General features: G+C 29.9%; 2 protein-coding genes across 2 annotated transcripts in view; one reads left to right on the top strand and one right to left on the bottom strand.

The window, feature by feature from the left end:
* mRpL35 (mitochondrial ribosomal protein L35) overlaps positions 1-4,796 on the bottom strand; it is a 12,127-nt gene extending 7,331 nt beyond the window's left edge. Inside the window, exons 1-3 of the mRNA XM_014424588.3 lie at positions 4,647-4,796; positions 4,432-4,573; positions 117-242 (exon numbers count right to left, since the gene is read on the bottom strand). Of these exons, the coding sequence (XP_014280074.1) occupies positions 117-242; positions 4,432-4,573; positions 4,647-4,668 (290 nt within the window). The 5' untranslated portion in view covers positions 4,669-4,796. The remainder of the gene's footprint in view (positions 1-116; positions 243-4,431; positions 4,574-4,646) is intronic.
* Positions 4,797-4,898: 102 nt separating this feature from the next.
* Positions 4,899-20,407, top strand: LOC136795053 (putative leucine-rich repeat-containing protein DDB_G0290503; the record flags this gene model as incomplete). The annotated part of the gene is given in 2 exon segments (XM_067047160.1): positions 4,899-8,439; positions 17,558-20,407. Coding segments are annotated over 2 exon segments (5,701 nt in total), but the record flags the coding sequence as incomplete, so codon positions are not given.

The following is a 20,407-nucleotide window of genomic DNA, read 5'->3' on the forward strand; positions in this document are numbered from 1 at the left end:
TATATATATACATACAAGATCTATATAAAAGTAGTGGTGTAAATAAGTTGCATAAATCTATGCAATATTGATCTTCATTTTTTCAAGCAGTGTATTCAATTGAAAAGTTCACTTACCAGTTAAGACGATAAAAGCGCTTTACAACAGCCCTGACTGACTTTCGTTTTCCTTTTCTAAGAGAAAACTTGGTTAAGGCACGGTTTTGATTAAATTCAACTTTAGTAGTAGGAGATTTGAGAAACCTACAAAAAATTGAAAAAGAATAATTAAAAATAAATATATAAAAAACAATAGTCATACAAAACCTCTACTCTGAACCAATAGTATATGTATATGTATATATAATCCAATGAAATGGCTAAAATAAACTTTTTTAAAATTTATTATAACAAGATTTGCACCAAAACTTTCCATTACCATCATTCATTTATTGTTTTACTTTGTTCAGACCATTTGAATTCTGTACCAGGATGTAAATTCTCAATGTGTACCCATGCAATTTAAGAAAGTCAATGATGGAGATAAATAAACAGGACAAACTAATAATTGTTGCTTTATAGTATCAATAATACATAAAATCATTCATACATAAGTAAATGAAGATTTAAAGAAAAATCCTGAAATTTATAAATTTTAATACATAGAAGAAAGTAATATTATATGGAAAAACATCAATAACATGCACATGATAAACTTTTATGACATGAGGAGTTGCTTGAGTAACAAAAAAATGAAAATACTGGAAAATTAAACAAATTTATTTAGTTGTTTTGCCTTATTGTGAGGCCTATCCCTCAGTATTATTGGCCAACATTAAAATCTATTAATCAGGTTTGCAAAAATGATTAATATTTAATTTTTAAACATTAAAATAAAAAAACTGCATTGAAAATCATTTTATTCTTTGTCAAGTAAAAAAAGATAAGTGTTTAAATTGTCTGTTATACAAATATAAAAATTTGTTTAACAATCTAGGTGAAATATAGCACACAAATGCTTCAAAAAAACAGGAGGAAGGTCACTCACTGACGAAGAAAGATTTTGAAAAGCAGAGCTCCTTCCTCACCCCTTAAAACAGAATATGTAAACTTTATTACGAAACTTGGCACATGAAATATTAAAATTTTTAAAAAATCCTGTTTTCCCTATCACGTAAGAAAAAATCAGGATAAACTTTGTGTGGTTTAAGTTTCAAAATAAGAAAAAAATTGTCTGCATCTGATTAAAAAGAAATTATATGATAGTATGTGTTGATGACAAATTGTTTCCAAAAGTAGACAATTTCAAATACCTTGGCTCCAAAATAACATCAATAAATGATCAACGGACTGAGATAGACCAGTATATATCAAGCACAGAGATTTCTTCTCTTGGTCAAGAATACTGAAATCCTGAAAAATCACTAAAAATTTGAAACTAGGTGAAAGGGGGTGCAATGCCATTATAAAGCCAGCTCTAATATACAGCTGCAGCTATGATTTCAGTATTGGCTGGCTGTGAGACCTGGACTCAGGTACTATAGAAAGCAGAATCGAGAGATTTGAAAACAAAGTGCTTTGTAAAATTACAGGAGCGATCTGGGATCAGAGCCTCAATACATGGAGGAGAAAAACTAACGGAACTGCAGAGACTGATCAGTCAATATCTCATGATATGAAGGCAAGGAAGTTCAGATGGGCGGGACATGTGGCTTGAAGCAATCCATCAGGAGACCTTTACACAACAATGAATGTTAGCAAAGTCGGTAAGAGACAATGTGGGAGGCCAAAACCCAAATGGATAGACAGAATCAATAGATGTGAAGCAGCTAACTGGAAAGCTTTAGACTAAGACAGAGAGGTGTGAAATGGGCCGGCCGTAGCTCAGGTGGTTGAGGCACAGGTCTTTTCAACCTGTGGCGGCCCCACAAAATGCAAACTTGATTTCCCACAATGGTTAGAATAGGTTGGTTATCTCTAGATAACCCCTAGTATATCATACATGACCAGGAAAGGGGTCATAAAAAATTAAAAATACAGACATAGAGAAGGTTGGTTTGGGTGCCCAAAGATCTACAATGTTTCTAGAGCTAACTGAAAAAAAAGTATATACACACATACATCTTTATTAAATTTTGAATTTTGTGGATTGTATATTGATAGGATTATTAAATATTAGATATTGATAGGTATTAAAAATATTATTATCTCTCTGGTAGTTCATCTAACAAGAATAATAATTTAATTAATTAATAAAGAGAAAATAATAATTAATATGAATAATGAGGAATTGGTATTAAATGAACCAAAAAAATATAATATAAAACAAAAAATAAATAAATAACATTACTTAAGAATTTCTCTAGGAACATTATTTTGAGAATTTTTCGTTGATGAAGGAAACCTGGTTTGAGATAAAACTTTTCGAGAATAAAAAATAGAATACCTTAATGATGTAGATATAGTGGAAGTGAAGGGACCATACTTCCGACAAAATTGGAAAGATTAAAGATGAATAATAAGGATAATCGTCAACAATTTATTTATGGGCTATGTATTGGAACAAAAATCAAGATAGGCAAGAAACTGCACCTACACAACATAGTAAGTGTGTTTTAAAAACAGAGAAAAAAAACTTGGAAACGTCAACAGCTACTATATGAAAAATAATATAATATAAAAAAAATAAATGGAAGATTAATCTTACAACTATCATTGTTACATTTATCGTAACCAATAAACAAAAATAGACAAAATGATTAGCTGTTTAGCTCAAAAATATTTACAATAAATCAATCATGAACTGGAATGACCATTTTCAAACTGTACATGATAGGCCCAAAGATGTGGCTCAAAGGGTAGATAAAAAGGGACAATGAATGAGGTGCATTGCAGCTCCACAGTCCCGTAAGAACTGCAAAGGAATAACCTTTCTTTAACAGAAAGAATAATTATTTAAATGTTTTATATTATGTTGTTTTAAAGAGCTCCCCTTGTTAAATAAATAGATATACAATGTTAGAATTAAAGGTACATTAAAAATATAAATTATTCTGATATAATACTTTTTGTAGAAGATATGTATTTAAATCATTAATTTTTTTTCTATTTTTTTTGGGGGGGGGGGAGCTCTACAGTAGTAACTAGTAATCTAAACAGCCTTCTCCAAGCCTGCCTGAGCAACTACTTTCCAGTTTGTAGCATACAGCTCTTTCACATCTTAGTCGATTGTCGACCCATCTGGTTTTTAGCCTCACACATGGACTCTTGCCAACTGTACTGGCATTCATTGTTGTGTAGAGATGTCCTGATGAAATTACTTTGAGCTACATTTCTCGCCTTTATTAACCTCCTTGCCTTTATATTATGAGATATTGCCAGACCAGTCTCTGCAAGCAGTTCTTCTCCTCCATGTGCTAAGGCTCTGATACCAGGCATTGTACACCCTTAAATCTATAGGTATTTCAGTATTCGTAACAGGGAGAAAAAGGTTCTGATGGCTCTTAATATATGATTATATTTCAAAACTTTTAAAACAATCACTCATAGAGAGTAATGAATGTAATGGTTGATATATGATGATGATGTTACAATTTCTTAATGAGGTTATTAAGAAATAACATCTAAAATCCTCTTGGAGGGAATCATTATTTTATTCTTAAAAGCCGATTCCTAGTTTATAAAAATAAAGTTACTTTATAATGTAATTTAAAAGTTTTTTTTTTTTCAAGACTGCTCTACGTACTATTAGTTGTAGTTTCCTAGGTAGGATAACCCTGGCTCCAATTATGGGATTTCAGGGGCACAAAAATTCCCTCTTATTATTTTAGGTCTTATGATCTCTTCTTGAGATTGTGACATCTTCATGCATCAACCAATACTTTTATGCGAGGAGAAGATGGTTGGGGGTGCGGTCAAAATAAAACACAAATAAGTTACATCAACTTATTTGTGTTTTATTTTGACCACACCCCCAACCATCTTCTCCTCGTATAAGTCATTCACGGTCAACTATTTCTCATAATTATCAATACTTTTATGATTTTAGGAAAAGTAAAAAAAAAAAAAAAAATTACAAAAGTAATAATACTATTATAGAAATAAGAACATGAAAGAAGCAAGTACAGTTTGGTATCAAAAAATAGTCCAAGTATTCTTTAGAATTATACTGACACAGTATAACAAACAGATTCTACCATTTGCACCATTGAGAGGAAATTGTTAACTTCTGTTGGGACTCTATATATTTTTAATTTTACAACACAGTCATTGGATGTTTGTACGAAAGATTTTGACTTCTTTATGTTACAAAATTAAAAGATAAAAAAGGTTTCTAGAAAAAATGAAAAATCTGACTTATACCACTATGAATCTCATCACCCAAACATACCTTACAAAATTAAGTATTTATGTTATTTTAACAGTAACATTAACAAAAATGTATTTCACTTACTCATTGATAGAAGGCTGAATGGCGATAGGTTTCGAAAAATATGAAATATAATGACTATTTGGTTCCAAAAGTGGTCTACTTAATATTTTTAATCCAACATTACTGTATTGTAAAGATGGTGAAGAAAGTACTCTCCAGGCAGCTATACAAGAAATAAAAGAGTTCAGTTATTCACAATTTATTGTATACTGACATTGAGAAATACTCTAGCTTACATTTTAAGCATGATCTTAACATTTTCGGCTGGTCGTGAAATTCAGGTATATACGATGTCACATTCTCTAATCTCAGATATCCCGGTTAAATTGGTGGCAGGTTATAAAAGCTAAATACAAGTATATCGTCTTATCTATTACATTTATTTATTATTTTTCTGCATCAAATAATTTTCAATAGTTCTTAGACTTTTAAATAGTAACTCTGTCTTGGTATGCAGTTTATTAATGTTTGAATATGGATAATAGTATATTTTACATTTATTGTAGGGCACTTCTTGTTAACAACTTCCCCATATTAACTATCACATTATTAAAATTAAACATGTTTTAATTTAATATAACTGAGCCTTGTGATATTCATTTTTTCGGATAAGCATTTCGCACTAATCTTTGAAAATAAATACCGGTGAAACATCTTGATCAAATGGGCAGTGGATTTGGGGAGGTTGACAGTTAACTCGTCTCCATTTAGTAACCTGTGAAACGCATTAAAAAATAATATTATGGATGGGTAATTATTTGGGGATTGTAGTTCTTAGATGGCAAGAATAAACTTATAGACGTGTTGTATAATCCTTGACAAGATCTTTGTCTAGAAGTGTAAATGTCATTTTTGTTGATAAGTTTTTCTAAAAGTTTCATGAAATTTTTTTGACGTTCGTGAATTGGTTAATTTATGTAGTGTTTTTAGCATTTCTGCTATTACTTATTGTTGTGTTTTCGTCATCATGTGGGACTCATTTTTTATAACTGTGCGATAGCAAATGCTATGTTCATGTTTGTCTTACAAAATAAACAATGCCTTTGAAAAGCTTCTGAAACTTAAAAACATTATAACATTTTTCTCGTATTTATGAAAATGTGTTCTTATAGTTGGTGAGGAGATGCTATATTGGACATTTTTTGATGAAGGTTGTAAGTATAGTGAGGTTTATGTAAATGGATTCATCCATCAGTAAAGGGTCTTATCCTGAAGAAGAATATGATCTTAACCTTCAACATAACACAAACAATGGCAATGCAGGGCAGAGTGAGGATATTACTATTGCTATTGAAAAAGCTATTGAAGGTATGAAAGAGAAACAAAGGGGTTTATCAAAACTTGGAGCTGCAAACTATGATTCTGAAAATGTTGATCAAGAAGAATGCGATGTCATATATGAAGAGAACAGAGATAATAAACAAAGTGGATGCTCATCAAATGTTGGAGCTGCAAACTATGAATCTGAAAGTGTTGATCAAGAAGAATGTCATAACTTTATATATGACGAGAACAGAGATACTGGAATAAATGTATGTACATTATCTAAACCAGTCAGTGCGGCCCATACTGATCATCAGTATGCAGCAGCGCCTGCTGAAGAAATTTGTCTTGGTAATGAAATATCTGTTAATGTCTGTGATTCATATGTATCTACCGAAGAATTGCTGGATGATCTTGAAAACCAAGAACAGTTTGAACATCTTTCTATTAGTTCATTGGATGATAGAAAATTAAGTTATGACTCCAGTTGCTTTAATAATATAAGACAGAATGATTTTATTGAAGAACTCCCATCATCTGATAAATATACTAGTATTCAAAACTTAAAAGAAGGTAAGACATTTTTGAAGCAGTTTACAAATTCTTCAAAAAATAATAAAGGAAACAGGGTTTGGACTACTCATTCTCCAATTGTTTATGTGGCTAATCTCTCTGAATCTAAGAACTCGAGTGAATTAAATCCATTAAACTCTTTTTATGAATCATTTGGTACTAATTTAGCTAATGATAAGAATGAAGAACCAGAGATGCCTAAACTGGTAAATGAAACTGAGGCAATAGTTATACCTTCTGAACATGATCAGCCTCCAGAATTGACTCCTCAAAATATTGTAGTCAGTGAACAGGTTATTGGAGTGGTACATCCATTTAATCATGAAAATAATGTCAATATTTACAACCCAATAAACAACGTTTTGGGAGTTTCAAGCCTTTCTGACAAACGAAAACCATTAAATCAACCCACTGATGTTATTACACGAAATAGGTTAAGATCACGTTGCTTGGACAGTGTTATTTATACCCCAAGAAGTATGATTAAAAAACAAGGATCTTATCGTACTGTGATTTTGAAACATGATAGTTTGAAAACTACTGCTACTATTAACAAAGAAATTAATATGTGGAAAGGAATCAGTTCCGGAAATCATTATAGAGTTGCACAAGGTATTAAACATGTGAGTAGTGAAGATGAAATAGAGCTCAAAATACCTAATGGACAACCAATAATGCCAGATAGTATAAAAAACACGGTCTGTGATGATCAAGAAACAATGAAAAACAACAAAAGTAATTCTTGTTATAGTCCAGTGTGCAGTGTAAAAACAGATAAAATTTTAGTTAGTGAAAGAAAGTTAGAAACTCTGCCTAGTATGCCTATTCTGCTATCCCCTACAAGAGAAGAAACTCAATCACCAGTTTTACAATGTAATAAAGGAGAAACTTCTAAAAAACCTAATAGTAAAAATAAGACCAGTAAACGAATACCCACACGATCGACTGCAACACCATTAAGATCATTTCAGAGGTTATCATTTAAGGAACTATCATCATCACCACAACTAAATTCTAATAAAAACCCTATACTTAAAACCACTGAAAATTCTAAACATGAAACTATTTTAAGTGGATCAATCACTAATGATAATACAATATTTCCTGTAAAACATGATATAAACAATATTATTAAGACCATAGGGTTGGAGGAATATGAAAGTCATTCAGAAATTGATTTAAATGCTCGAATTACTCATTTTTCAGTAAGCAAAAATGAAGAAATTACCAAATCTACAGTCAAGGATGACTTAAATAAGAAACATCACAATAATATCATAGTGAAAGATATCCATTCACCTGACTTAATTTCTTCCACCTTGGAAACATTGACGATTGAAACTAAAGAGACTGATAGCAGTTTGGAAACTAATGATGATCTTTTAATTGATCTTGGTCTTGATCAAGTGCAAACAAATCCACTTGATGAATCTGTCCCTTCTCTTGATCCTTACATAATAGAAATTCAGCCCACAGCAGATATGTTGGAAGTTATACCTGCTGCTGATATATTAGATGGGGGTATAACTGATATTTATTTTACCATTCCAGAAACTAAATTTGAAGAAGAAAAAATCATCTTGGAAAAGGTCAACAGTCTTAATGATGAAAAATCATCTCTTGTCGATATGAATGAATCAACTGATAATAAAGAAGAAGTTGGCTCTAAAACTAAGAGAAAGGAATTTGGTTGTTTAATATCAATTTCAGATATAGACAACCATGATAAAAGAAAATCAGAAGTAATAAAAGTAGAACCATTCACTATCGCTCCAAAACAAAAAGAATATGATGATTCTAAAAATAATTTAATTTCTGAAATTGAAAAAATTAATCAAGTTTTGGACAGGGAATTGGCTAATGTTGTTGGTGATAAAATAATTTCAGGCAGTTGTTCTGAAGATCTGTCCTTACCATCATTTTCTTCAAGTATCCGGAAAGAAAACCAAAATTTGAATGAAACCAGCACAACTGAAACTGTCTTTGAAAAGAAATTACAGGAAGATACTATACATGAGATGTCAAAATTATCTGAAGATTGTGTTAGTGCAAGTATTGAGATTACAGTGAACCCGAGTGATAATCAGCATAGCTGCAAGGAGGTTGATGTATTAAAGACTGAAGAAAGAAATGATAATCCTGATAAATATCAAGTTGATGGAAACTTTTCAACTAATCAGAAGAATATACAAGGTAAGGTCCTATATTTATCATTGATTCATAGTTATCTAAAGTTCATTTTTCCTAAAGGTTTTAATTATTTTAACATTAGAATTATCTTTTAAATTTTAATTCAAGTACATATATCTTGTGTAAAAATGATAAACATTTTATGTAAAGATGCTTTACATAAAATGGTTTAATGGTGTCACATTGAAAAATTAAAGTTTTATTTTATATTTGACACATTCCATAGACAGTACCACTGACAGAGGTTGCTTTAGCCCTTTAGTGACAGCCCTTCTTGCTTTAGGACGTTTGGTAAGGAGAGACTTCGTACAGAAAGTAATCTCAGTCTAAAGTTGGTGCTATCTTCGGAATACGTCCAATTCAGAATCAAATCAAAACTTTTTATTAGATGAACCACTTCTTCCAAGCAAAGCCTGTCATATCATGTTTTTTATCTTTTATATAGCTATGAGGTTATAAAATTGCTATCCTAATTTATGTATTGGAAGATTATTGATTAACCGTGTGTATAGATAAATGGAATATGGTCTGGGTGCGGTAAAAAAAAAACTCAAATAGATAATTATATGAAAAATACTATAATTATCTACTATTTGAGTTTTTTTTTACCGCACCCGGATCATATTCCATTCATCTAATTTATGTATGTATGAACTATATACGTATATATATATCAAAAATTACCCATATATGTACATCCGTGTGCTTTTTTAAAAAATCTTCATTTTCTGGGCCAACCTTTTTTGTGTAGCTTCATGGAATCATAAATTATTTTTATAAGTAACACAAAATAGTGATAACACAACCAATCTGAATTCAGAAACGCAATTAGGTATGTAACATATTTCTACATTAACTAAATTAATAAAACAATCCAACTACAAATATATACGTTTGGTTTAAATAATGTTCTTCAGATCATTCAACCCACAATAAATTTAATGGCTGTCATAATAAGAAAAACAATTAATGAAAACCTAGTCAAAAACAGATTTTAAAAAATCACTCCTGTTTTTAATTGAAAAAATAAATTTAAACAATTTTCTCCATATAAAAAAATTCTCAAGAGGAGTAAATTTGATTGGAGCTTCACATTTAGTTAGTGGAAAATAAAAGGTTAAAACCTATTTTAAATGTTCAAGACAATTCTTATTAATTTTATTTTGAACTTTTAAAATGTAAGTTATTAAGTATTTATTTATTAATTATTTTTAAGACTCAATAAACTAACATTGGATTTAGGCATCAATCAAATTAAAAGTTATTCAATAAGATTATCACTTTCACTTACTGACAGATAAAATGTTAAGGGCAAGTATTGCGATTATGAAAAATTTCCAATTTGAGTTTTCAACGGAAATGCACTTTTTAAGGTCCTTTTAAAACCTTAATGATCATCTCACACATTGGTGTCTGTATGTTTATGTAACTGACATCTTACTTCAAAAATGAAAATTCGTAGCTTCCTTTGCTTGATTTAGAACCCTGTCAAAATGTAGTCACAAATATTATTCTTTAGGTCTTAGGTTTGTCATAAAGTTTAGCCAGTTTTGATTGAAAAAAATCAGGGATCTTTCTCTATTCTGTTAGGAACATCTTACAAAGAACTTGTTTAGTTGCCATAATTTAGTATTGAAATATTCCTTACCTGACACATTGGTTGATAATAGTTGATAGATACCCAATTTGTATGTAGGTACCTATATTTATTACACTGAATCTTTAAATCTCACATTAGTAATTCTAGTTTTTGATAATGTTATCATCACAACTTTTTGATTTTCTTTTTCATAGTTCATTGTAAAATCATATAGACATGATTAACATCGAAAGAAATATCCAATTAAATTTAGTTTTCTCTATCAAGTACATTCCAATTACTTTCCACTCTTTCCTTCCATAATTTTGTTACCGCTATATCTGGATGGTGAAAATTTTTGATACACTTTGTTGTAATTAATTATATCAGAATATTTACTTTGAATATCGTGCACCTTATGGTATCAATAAATTAGGCAAAGTATTGATTTATCTATTCTTATAATAAAACTCGAACGATCTATAAATAAGAAAAAACCAATGGTTGTACATATAAATATAGGAATGTAATTAGGAAATATGGGGGGAGAGGGGCAAAAGTATTATGTGGTAGGTATACGATACATAAAGCAGTAGTCCTGTTATCAGTTTTTAACATTGTTAAACTAAATAGAGTCAATTATTTTGCAACATACATATGAAAATTTGTTGAACATGATAAGAAAAAAATAATTGCAATTCTGTAACGGTACCAGTTCAATTGCGGTCTGGGTGGTTTGACATTTATTTTAGACCGTTTGTAGCAAAGAGAGTTGAGGTATCAAATTAGTAACTCATAACTGCAGCAGTGCCAGTTCGAATGCAGTGGCTCCACAGAATGAAAAATCAATCCCTCCAATATGTTAAGTATGACCAGGTAGGGTTAAACAAAATATAAAAAAAAATTATACAGCTGTGGGCTTTAAACTACACATTTCCTTGTCATTCTAGAGTTTCGATTGCTGAGACAGACACCAAGATTAAAATGATGTACACACTTAATAAATAGGGTTAAGTATATTGACCAATGTCACACTAGTCTGCTTTGATTTTTTTATAAATAACAAAACTTTCCCAAATGCTAATCTTTAACTTCTTCTTTTTATATAATATTTTAATTTGATTTTACTTGCTAAAAAATAATTTTGAATCAAGAGAGCTTGCTTTTAAGAAAATATTTAGCTTTTAGAATAAAGAATGCAATTTTTTTAATCAGTATTACAGTTCAAACATTTTTCTAACCTATAACTCATTTTAGTATCTTCGAAAAGTATGACAAATATTCATCAAGGGCCTAAAGGGAGGGTCATTACGAAAACTAACTAGCTGCTAATAACTCCTACCTTTGGACCTGGGGGTGGATATATCTGTCAATCTCAGGTATACAAAATTAGTCCAAGTGGGATAGGAAGGAGTGTGTTAACTAATTTTCCTATTGGAAAGAAAATAATTTTGATCATGAAATAATATTATATATGTTTTTGATACAATTGCTACAAAATAACAAAATTATTTTGTAGCAGATAGAACAATAACAGTACCCTAAAATAAATTAAAAGAAGTTTAATAAATTAATGATTAGTTTATTAGAAGGTTTTATCTTTGTTATAAATTATTTAATTATTAAATTAATTATTAAATAACTGAATTAATTATAAATTATATGTTTTCGCAGAGTGCAAAATAAACAAAATTTTTGGACTTGAAAAAAATTAACAAACCAGCATAGCAGGGTGGTATTGGTTAGGACTCAGCTTTATCGAGTCGTTCCGATGTAAAACATGGTAACTGAATTTTTGATGAATCAAAGATTTTGCATCACCGGTTTTTTTTTAAAGGCTGATTTCAGAAATCGTTGAAAGAATCTTCAGGAAATGAGTTTCTTTAAGAGAGTATCATTGATAATTGAACTGAGGTAACTCCAGGGCCCTGTTTCATAATGAAAGCTAATAGTATTAATTCATAGTACAAGTATAAAAATAACGTGGTAATTACACAAATATTTATTTTTTTTCCTAATAGGGAGGACTATTAGTGATATTACAGGAGTTAAAAGTACACGTTACAATTGTACAAGTGAGTGCCCAGGGCAGTAAAACGTGAAAGTAGAATATTGCCATTAACAAACAATTTAATATTATAAAAAAATTTATTTTTCCACTTACCATGTTTTACTTCCGAATGCCTTATTTATCAAGTGCAATACGATTTTTAAGCGCTCATTGCCGGTTTTATTGCGCTATGTGCCGGCGCCTATGCTAAAGTTTCTTATCAACGTAGTTTGAAATTCTTTATTCTACGCTTTACTCCACCAACACGAACAATGAACCATATCTTTAAAGGTTATTAATCGGGTATTTAAGGAAAATGACAATTTATTTCCTGCTTTTTCAGTTTCTTTAAAATATGCTACCCTATATTTTTATAGAAATAAGTTTTCAACTTCTGGTTTAATTATTTGGTATTCGAAGAGTGTAGTAAAAAGTCGAAATTTTGTACTATTGGCTACATTGTTTCGTAAATCTTAATTTTAAATTTCTTGCTATTCCCATACACGAATAAATATTATTTGATTTATTAGTTAGTTAAATAATTGTTATATTCTCAAACTTGAATTAGACAACAGTATTTATTCTAAGCTCATTTATATATTATGGTGTTGCCCAACATGAGGTATGTACGCAGCTGCTATCTGTATAATGTTAAAACGGAAGCTTCTTCTAGTTCTTAGTTTAGACGTTAGTGTTTGATATTGTCCTTTAGTGGGAGGTAAGGGTTCTTTTATATGTAATTTATTATTTGCTTGTGTAGTATTTATTCATTTGTGTATTATTACGGAGATTGTGTTTATTTAGGAAAATTCACTGGCTACAACTTTCTATTTTAGTTGAATTAATTTTTTTTTAAATTTAGCTCTCATATCTGCCGATTATAAATTTCTTTTAGAAATTTACTCTATTGGATTTAAACTTAATAATTTATTTTTTCTGCTTATAATTATGTGAGGGGTCTCCCGCATTATGTTTTAGGGTTTGTTACTCTGTGAGTAGCAGCAAATGATCTCTTGAATTACGTTTTCAAAGTGAGTATGAACATCAACTTCGTTTTTAAAATACCTTTCGTTCCCCTTAGGTATTTAGGGTGACGTTGAACGGTTATTTTCCAATCGCTGAACGTTATACGACCTATAATGAACATATAGGTACAACCACTCAATTAACCTTTTAACATGTTGCCTGGATGAAAACATCGATGCTAGAGATAATCAATATTTTTGTCTACTAGAGTTTAAACCTTGTTGTTAGTTAATCTGTGTTGCCTCGGATCAAAATCAACAATACTATTTTTGTACAAAAAAAAATTAAAATAAAGTTTGCTTAGTGTTAGGTCAGCATAACTTCCCCTCTGATTTTATCTTCTTTTTTTGTGCCCACTTATTTTCTTATAAATAAGGAAAAAGACCTCTTTCCCGAAATTTCTATTGCAAGGGTAGTTAATAACCTATGTTTCAAGGTTATCGATTTGTTGATTGAGCATGACATCTATGGCACGAATAGATGTTGACATATAGTTGTTTCCAGAAAAGAGTTTTTTACATTGGCAAGCGAAAGAAGGTAGCAGGATCTAATTAAATTGTTAATAGACTAGTTCTCAGCTTTCCTTCGAATTTTGTCCATAAAACAGAAAAATACGGTTACGCAGGCGTGAGCGGAAGTAGTGGACGGAATCATTCAAGATCGATATGTGATCAACTAGATTACAAACATCTCAACTCACTAAAAATTGATGTTACAATGCATTATAGTTGGTAAACAATATAAATATCTGAAATTTTTACTTATTAACTCACCATTGTCTGTTATACTTTTGTAGAAATTCATATTTGAGCTTTATTTGCTTGTCAAGTTTTTTAGGATCATTAAAAGATCTCACAAAATATATTTTTAGCAGGTAATGATGATAGATTATAGTAAATTACAGTATATTTCATTACAAAAACCTTGACATGTAGATCAATCTCAAAACATGAGATTTTTTAATTTTTGTACCAATCAAGTATATAATGTATCAACAATTTTATTTATTGATTTTTTTTAAATGCCGTACATGAAAGTATTTTGGAGGAAAATATTTTGATTTTACTGTTTTGATACCGTTATTGACCACCACCTGAACTATCTTCCACCAATAAAAGTACTTTGCTACAGTCCCTCATTTTATTAAAAGCTCAAGATTTAATCCCTTCTTATAATATATCTTTTAATTAATTAAGATAATATATCTTTAAATTTGAGAATTTTTGAAGGTTTTGTGGACGAAACTTGTAGATAAATGTTGAATATGAAATTTATACAATAGTACAATATACTTTAGGAAGATTTATCTTTAAAATTTTTCAGATTTTTAAACTTCTTCACAGTGAAGATACAAGGTGTTGATATATACATTATTTTAATTTTTTAAAAAAAAATAATTACTTAAAAAGAAAGTCAGTCAATGATTTGATGTATGTATACATTTTTTAAATACAGTTTATGTAGGCAGCTACTCACCCCTATATATTAAGCCTGCGATTAGATCATTTCTTAATATAATTTTTCTTCAATAACTGAAAATTAGCAGTTTATGTCATATTTCTAGGTAGACCATGACTAGTTTATATCACAACTTTACTAAGTTGTGTAGTTAGTATTTAGGTCGTTTTTTCCTGAATAGAATAGTTTTAATATCACCAACCTAGTTTTCAATTGGTATTCATTGTTCAACGATCATCAAAGTGGTAATTAGAAGCATATATGTTTTAGACAGAAGGGAAATCAAAGATATTATTTGAGACGCTTAAAAGTTGTGATGGGTTGTAAATGTGTATTGGGTGTTTACCCAATGTCATCAGTTGAGCTCTTCCTTTATTTTTAGGGTAACAAAGATTTAATTGGAGTGATTTTCTGAATACATTTTTCAGTTTTGTATAAATCCATTCTAGGATTTATAATTTTAAAGTAGTACGAAATAAAATAAAAAAATCGATTATTATTTAATTATTATACCATTTTTTAAAGTTCGTTTCTAACTCTATTTCTATAGCATTACACTTCATATAATTAAGGTCTTACGGCATTGGTGGATGCAAACTCATGATAAAGTTGGTTGAATTTTTGAATTATATATATCATAATAACTTGAAATTTTGAATAAGCATATTAAATAAAAATAGCTAACATTATATAAAAATACTCAAGATAGTTCGATTTGTATTTATTAATATAATAAATAAGAAGATGGTCCGGGAGCGGTCAAAGAAAAAGTCAAATAGTAATTAAATTATTTATTATGAGCCAACATTTCGTTTCTCGTTGCAGGGCTAAAAAAAGATACAATCACTTAAATGATGTAAACATAAATAAACAAAGTAAATGCAAAATTGAAAACATGTACTGTGAAAAGTAAAATTAAATAAGAATAATTAAAGGTTTTAGACAATTATTAAAGAATGGGGATATATGAAAGGTACCTGTGCTGAAAAAGATGTGTAGTAGGTAGAGAAGAGGAAGAAGGTGGTTGGGCTAACATAAGAGTCTAAGAGTTTGTTGATTTTTATTTTTGTATTAAAATATATTATTAAAAGGTGTTCGGGTTGGCGGATAAGTTTAACAAAAAAAATAGTACAAAGTTATATATGTAATGCCATTATCAAGGTGTCTACAGTCCAAGAAAAATTGGGATTTTTCGAACATGCAGTCAGAAAATTTGATAAAATAATGTTGAAATTCAGGAAATTTTTCAGGGTAAGAGAGGCAAGCACGGTTCATGCTGTTATATATCAATCATTATTGGACTTGATAAATTTCCATAATTGTGATTTGTATAAGAATATATATATATGCATCAAGTGTGTAATAGTATGTTCATAAATCTTTCTTAATAAATAATTAGCTATATTTTTATAATGATATGAAGTAATTGCCAGTACTGTAGTAATTGCCTCATAGTATTTTAGAAGTAGGAAGATAATTTAATCATATGTGTAGTTATATACAGTGTGTCCAATATAAATCGACTCAAACTTTTTTATGTTTTTATCAAAGTTTTACTTTGATAGATAAACAGATGATCTAATGAAAAAAAAAATGTTTAAGGAAAAGGATGTTTATAAGTCTATTATAGTTTCACTTACTTCTATTGCTTTTTAACTATGATGTGACGTATGTGGCTGATGTGCAGCAAAATTTTGTTATTTAATTAGTTTCTGATTCATTCAAGACCTACAAGAAACTGCTTTATACACACCAAGTTAATTTTTTTACTATATTATGGTGTTAAATAATTTATTCTCTTACTGTACCTATGATTCAACTCAGTGGGTTTGGGAGCCCTCTGGGGTCCACCCCAGCCTCATAAAGTGGATACCTTTAATTAGAGAAAAATCTGAAGGTTGGTGTGATTCTGACTAAATCACCCACCTCCTTGAACAACTGTTGGTCTAGTAACAGTACTTCCTTACAAAGAATGCACCCCTGACCCTTCATGGGTTATAGCGGTATAGATTCATTTATTGTATTCCGAGAATGTTGTGCTATTGCTGAGGTTGCCTTCTCAAGATGCACACAATGCCCATTATATATAGAACAGAACATGTTTTATGTATTACAACTAGAGACTGGGTTTTCGTGCAGTAAAAAATCAATAAATATGTTCAAAAATCCAAAATGTATAAAGAACTCAAATCCTTTAATTTTATTTTTTTTTTATTCATTTGACTTTTGAATTACTGTCAACTTTGTAAATAAAACAATAATTACATAGTTGAAAATAAAATAAGGATTTTCATGCAAAAAAAAAAATTCAAAATTTGACAAATTGTGCATTATAAAATTAATGTCAATAGAACGTCATTTTCATGGTTCAAATTTCTGTCAGGATTTGGCTAAATTTGAAATTAGGGAACATAATATGCAGCTGAACGAAAATCTGGTCTCTAATTATTACTATTTCATTGACCTGGAAGTTTCCAAAAAATGTCCTAAAAAATAGAAAAGTAAAGAAATTCCTTAAAAAGGTTATAGTCAGTTGACTCCTGCATTTAATAAATAATTTTTGAAGGTACTGTTTTATTTTAAATCTTGACCATCTCAATTATTAATTAATATTGTATATATGTATATATAGTTGACCGTAAAAATTGATATATAAGAAGATGGTCAGGGTTGCGGTCAAAAGTGAAACAAAAATAGTTTACAACTATTTATTTTCCAACGTTTCGCCCCACTTTGCAGGGCTTCATCAGGGCTAAAAAGATACAAAATGAATAATATCTTATCATAGTATCATTTTGTATCTTTTTAGCCCTGATGAAGCCCTGCAAAGTGGGGCGAAACGTTGGAAAATAAATAGTTGTAAACTATTTTTGTTTCACTTTCGACCGCAACCCTGACCATCTTCTTATATATTAATTAATATGATCAACTAGTCATTGTTTAATGTATATTTTTAATATTACAAATATGCTTATTTTATTTATTCATTATTATAACTTTTTTTTTAGATACTGATGGTAACACCATTGCTGCAAGCATGTCTGATAAAAAACAGAAATTAGAAACATCAAATAAAGAAGATAACCGCGATGAGTATCTTGAGGACATCAGTGATGGGGATTTTGAAATAGATGATGATAGTAAATTACCAACGAGGAACAACTTTACTACTGGAAGGAATGCACCAACTAATTGTAAAAATACGTATCATAAAATTAGAACTAATAATGCTAATTCCTCTAAAAAACATGGAAATCAAAAAGTATCTCTCCAGAGAGAAGTTACTAAATACCATGGGGGTTCAAATTTTAGATTTTCAAAAGATTCTTCTTCATTTAATATGTCTTCTTCTGCTTACAAAAATAATACTTGTACAAACACATCCTACAGAAAAAGGACGAGGGCTTCTAAAAGCCATCAAGGTAATAATGCCTCATCATTAAAGAAAGGAAAAGAAGGACCTATCTCGCAAGCTGCTAAAAAAAGAGATACCTGCAAACGTTTTGGTCCTACTAAGATGTCTTCAGCTTCTGATGAATTTAATATCATTCCTAATGGAAGAGCTTCAGCCCCCAAAATCGGTGGTAATGACTTGCCATGTCGAAAACATAAAATTAATACTCAAGACAACATATGCAAACGCATGCAAGAAGACAAAGCTAGTTATTCAAAAATAAAAAATAAAGATTTGTCTCAGTTGGAAAAATTTGATTTGAGGAATTATTCGCCAGGTATTAGTTTTCCTTCCTCTAAATCCAATACAGTTAAAATAAATAGAAATAATGATAATACGATTGTTAGCCTTAAATTAAAAGATGAAATTGAATTTTCTCCTGAAGAAAGTAAAGAATGTATTAATGTAAAACAAGCAGTCAAATCTCCACAACATAATAAAAAGAAAGTTGGCTTGGAAGACATAATAAAGAAAATAAAATCTGATAAGAATGTGAGTGAAGAATATATTGATAAGTGGCGTGTTGGAGAGAATACAATGAATTCATTTGTGTTGAAATCAAATGAAAGTGATGTGTCTAAGTCAGAAAATTCTGATTCCACGTTAAGCAGTGATAGTAAAATAGAAACTGAAATTATACATGACAATCTTGATGATCAGTTAGATCTTATAACTAATAAAATGTGTTCGAGTGAATCCAAATTTAATGAAAAGGACCTAGATTTAGTTAAAACAAATGGAGGTTTTAATGAATCTCATGTTCTGAATGAAATTGAAGCTCAAAAATTAAATGAATGTGCAGTATTTAATAGCAATGAAAAAGTTAATCCTGAATCAAACCCTTGTGAAAATGAAAATAAAATAAAAAATGATCTATCATCTGTTAGTAAAAATTCATTTATGAAAGAAAAGAAGTCCTTTTTGGAATCGATTAACAAGTCTTCACCACTTTTAAAACAAACTTGTGATAATAATGTAGTATCAGAAATTAAAGTTAACATTTCATGTCAGAAGGCTGATATTAACTCTCATGCTAACCAACTAGTTCTTACTAATGAACTGTCACAAAACCAAGATAAATTAATTGTGCCAGATGCTATGAAGGAAAAAAATCATGATGCTGCTGCTGCTACAGAATCATGTGGAAAGAGAGAAAGAAACGACAATATCAATTTAACTCCGAAACAGATATCTGAAACAGGAAACATATTCAATCCTTCTGATGGAGCCAGCAGTAAGAAAGATCAAGATTTGAGTTTATTAAATAATCATAGTGATAAAGTTCCTAAACCAATTGAATCCATCAATGATGAAAATATATTACAAACATCAACAACAAATGTTCAAGTTACTAATGAGGTAGAAATCGATAAAAATATTTCAGTCGTAGAGTTAGTTTATTCTCAGAAAATAAATCAAGGAGATAGTGAATCAAATTCAGTTACAAAAAACATACATAAAAATGAGGCCAGTGATCATGTTGAATCACCATTGCTTGATCTGAATAATGCCAGTTCAATAAATGAAACATGTAAATTAGAATCCTATGAGAATATTTCAATAGAAAATGTTGAAAATGCTGATAAACCTCTAACAGATAATGGAAATTGTATTGATGTCACCAGTTCTACTGGTCAAATGATGCATGTCACTGAGATAACTCAAAATAATGACAGCCAAGAAACTGAAAATGGTACTAATGTTAATGATAGAACTGACAGCCCGTGTATAGAAAGTGTTACTGGTATAGCTGACAACTCCCAATGTTCAGAAAATGTTCCAACTGATGTAGAAAATTGTTCTTCTAATACTGCTGAGAAGACTAGTTGTCCTTCACATACAGAAAATGTCCCAACTGATGATGTAAGTGATGTTAATGTTACTGATGAAAATGGTATTAATGTTGCTAAGAAAACTGAAAGCCCATCAAGTATAGAAAATGTTCCAACTGATGATGCAAATGATGTTAATGATACTGATAAAACTGACACCCTATCGAGTATAGAAAATGTTCTAACTGATGATGTATGTGATGTTCATGTTACTTATGAAACTGATACCTCATCAAATACAGAAAAAGTTCCAACTGATGATATATATGATGTTAATGTTACTGATAAAACTGACACCACATCCTGTGCAGAAAATATTCCAACTGATGATAAAAGTGGTACTAATCTTACTAACAAAACTGACAGTCCATCATGTATAGAAAATGTTCCAACTGAAGATGCAAGTGGTGTTAATGTAACTGTTGAAACTGACCCTCCATCATGTATAGAAAATGTTTTAATTGATGATATATGTGATAATGTTAATGATAAAACTGACACCACCTCATGTGTAGAAAATGTTTCAACTGATAGTGAAAATGGTACTAATGTTAATGATAAAACTGAGAGCC

The sequence above is a fragment of the Halyomorpha halys genome, unplaced genomic scaffold (assembly GCF_000696795.3).
Source record: "Halyomorpha halys isolate HHAL.00 unplaced genomic scaffold, Hhal_1.1 Scaffold474.1, whole genome shotgun sequence".
Lineage (NCBI taxonomy): Eukaryota > Metazoa > Arthropoda > Insecta > Hemiptera > Pentatomidae > Halyomorpha > Halyomorpha halys.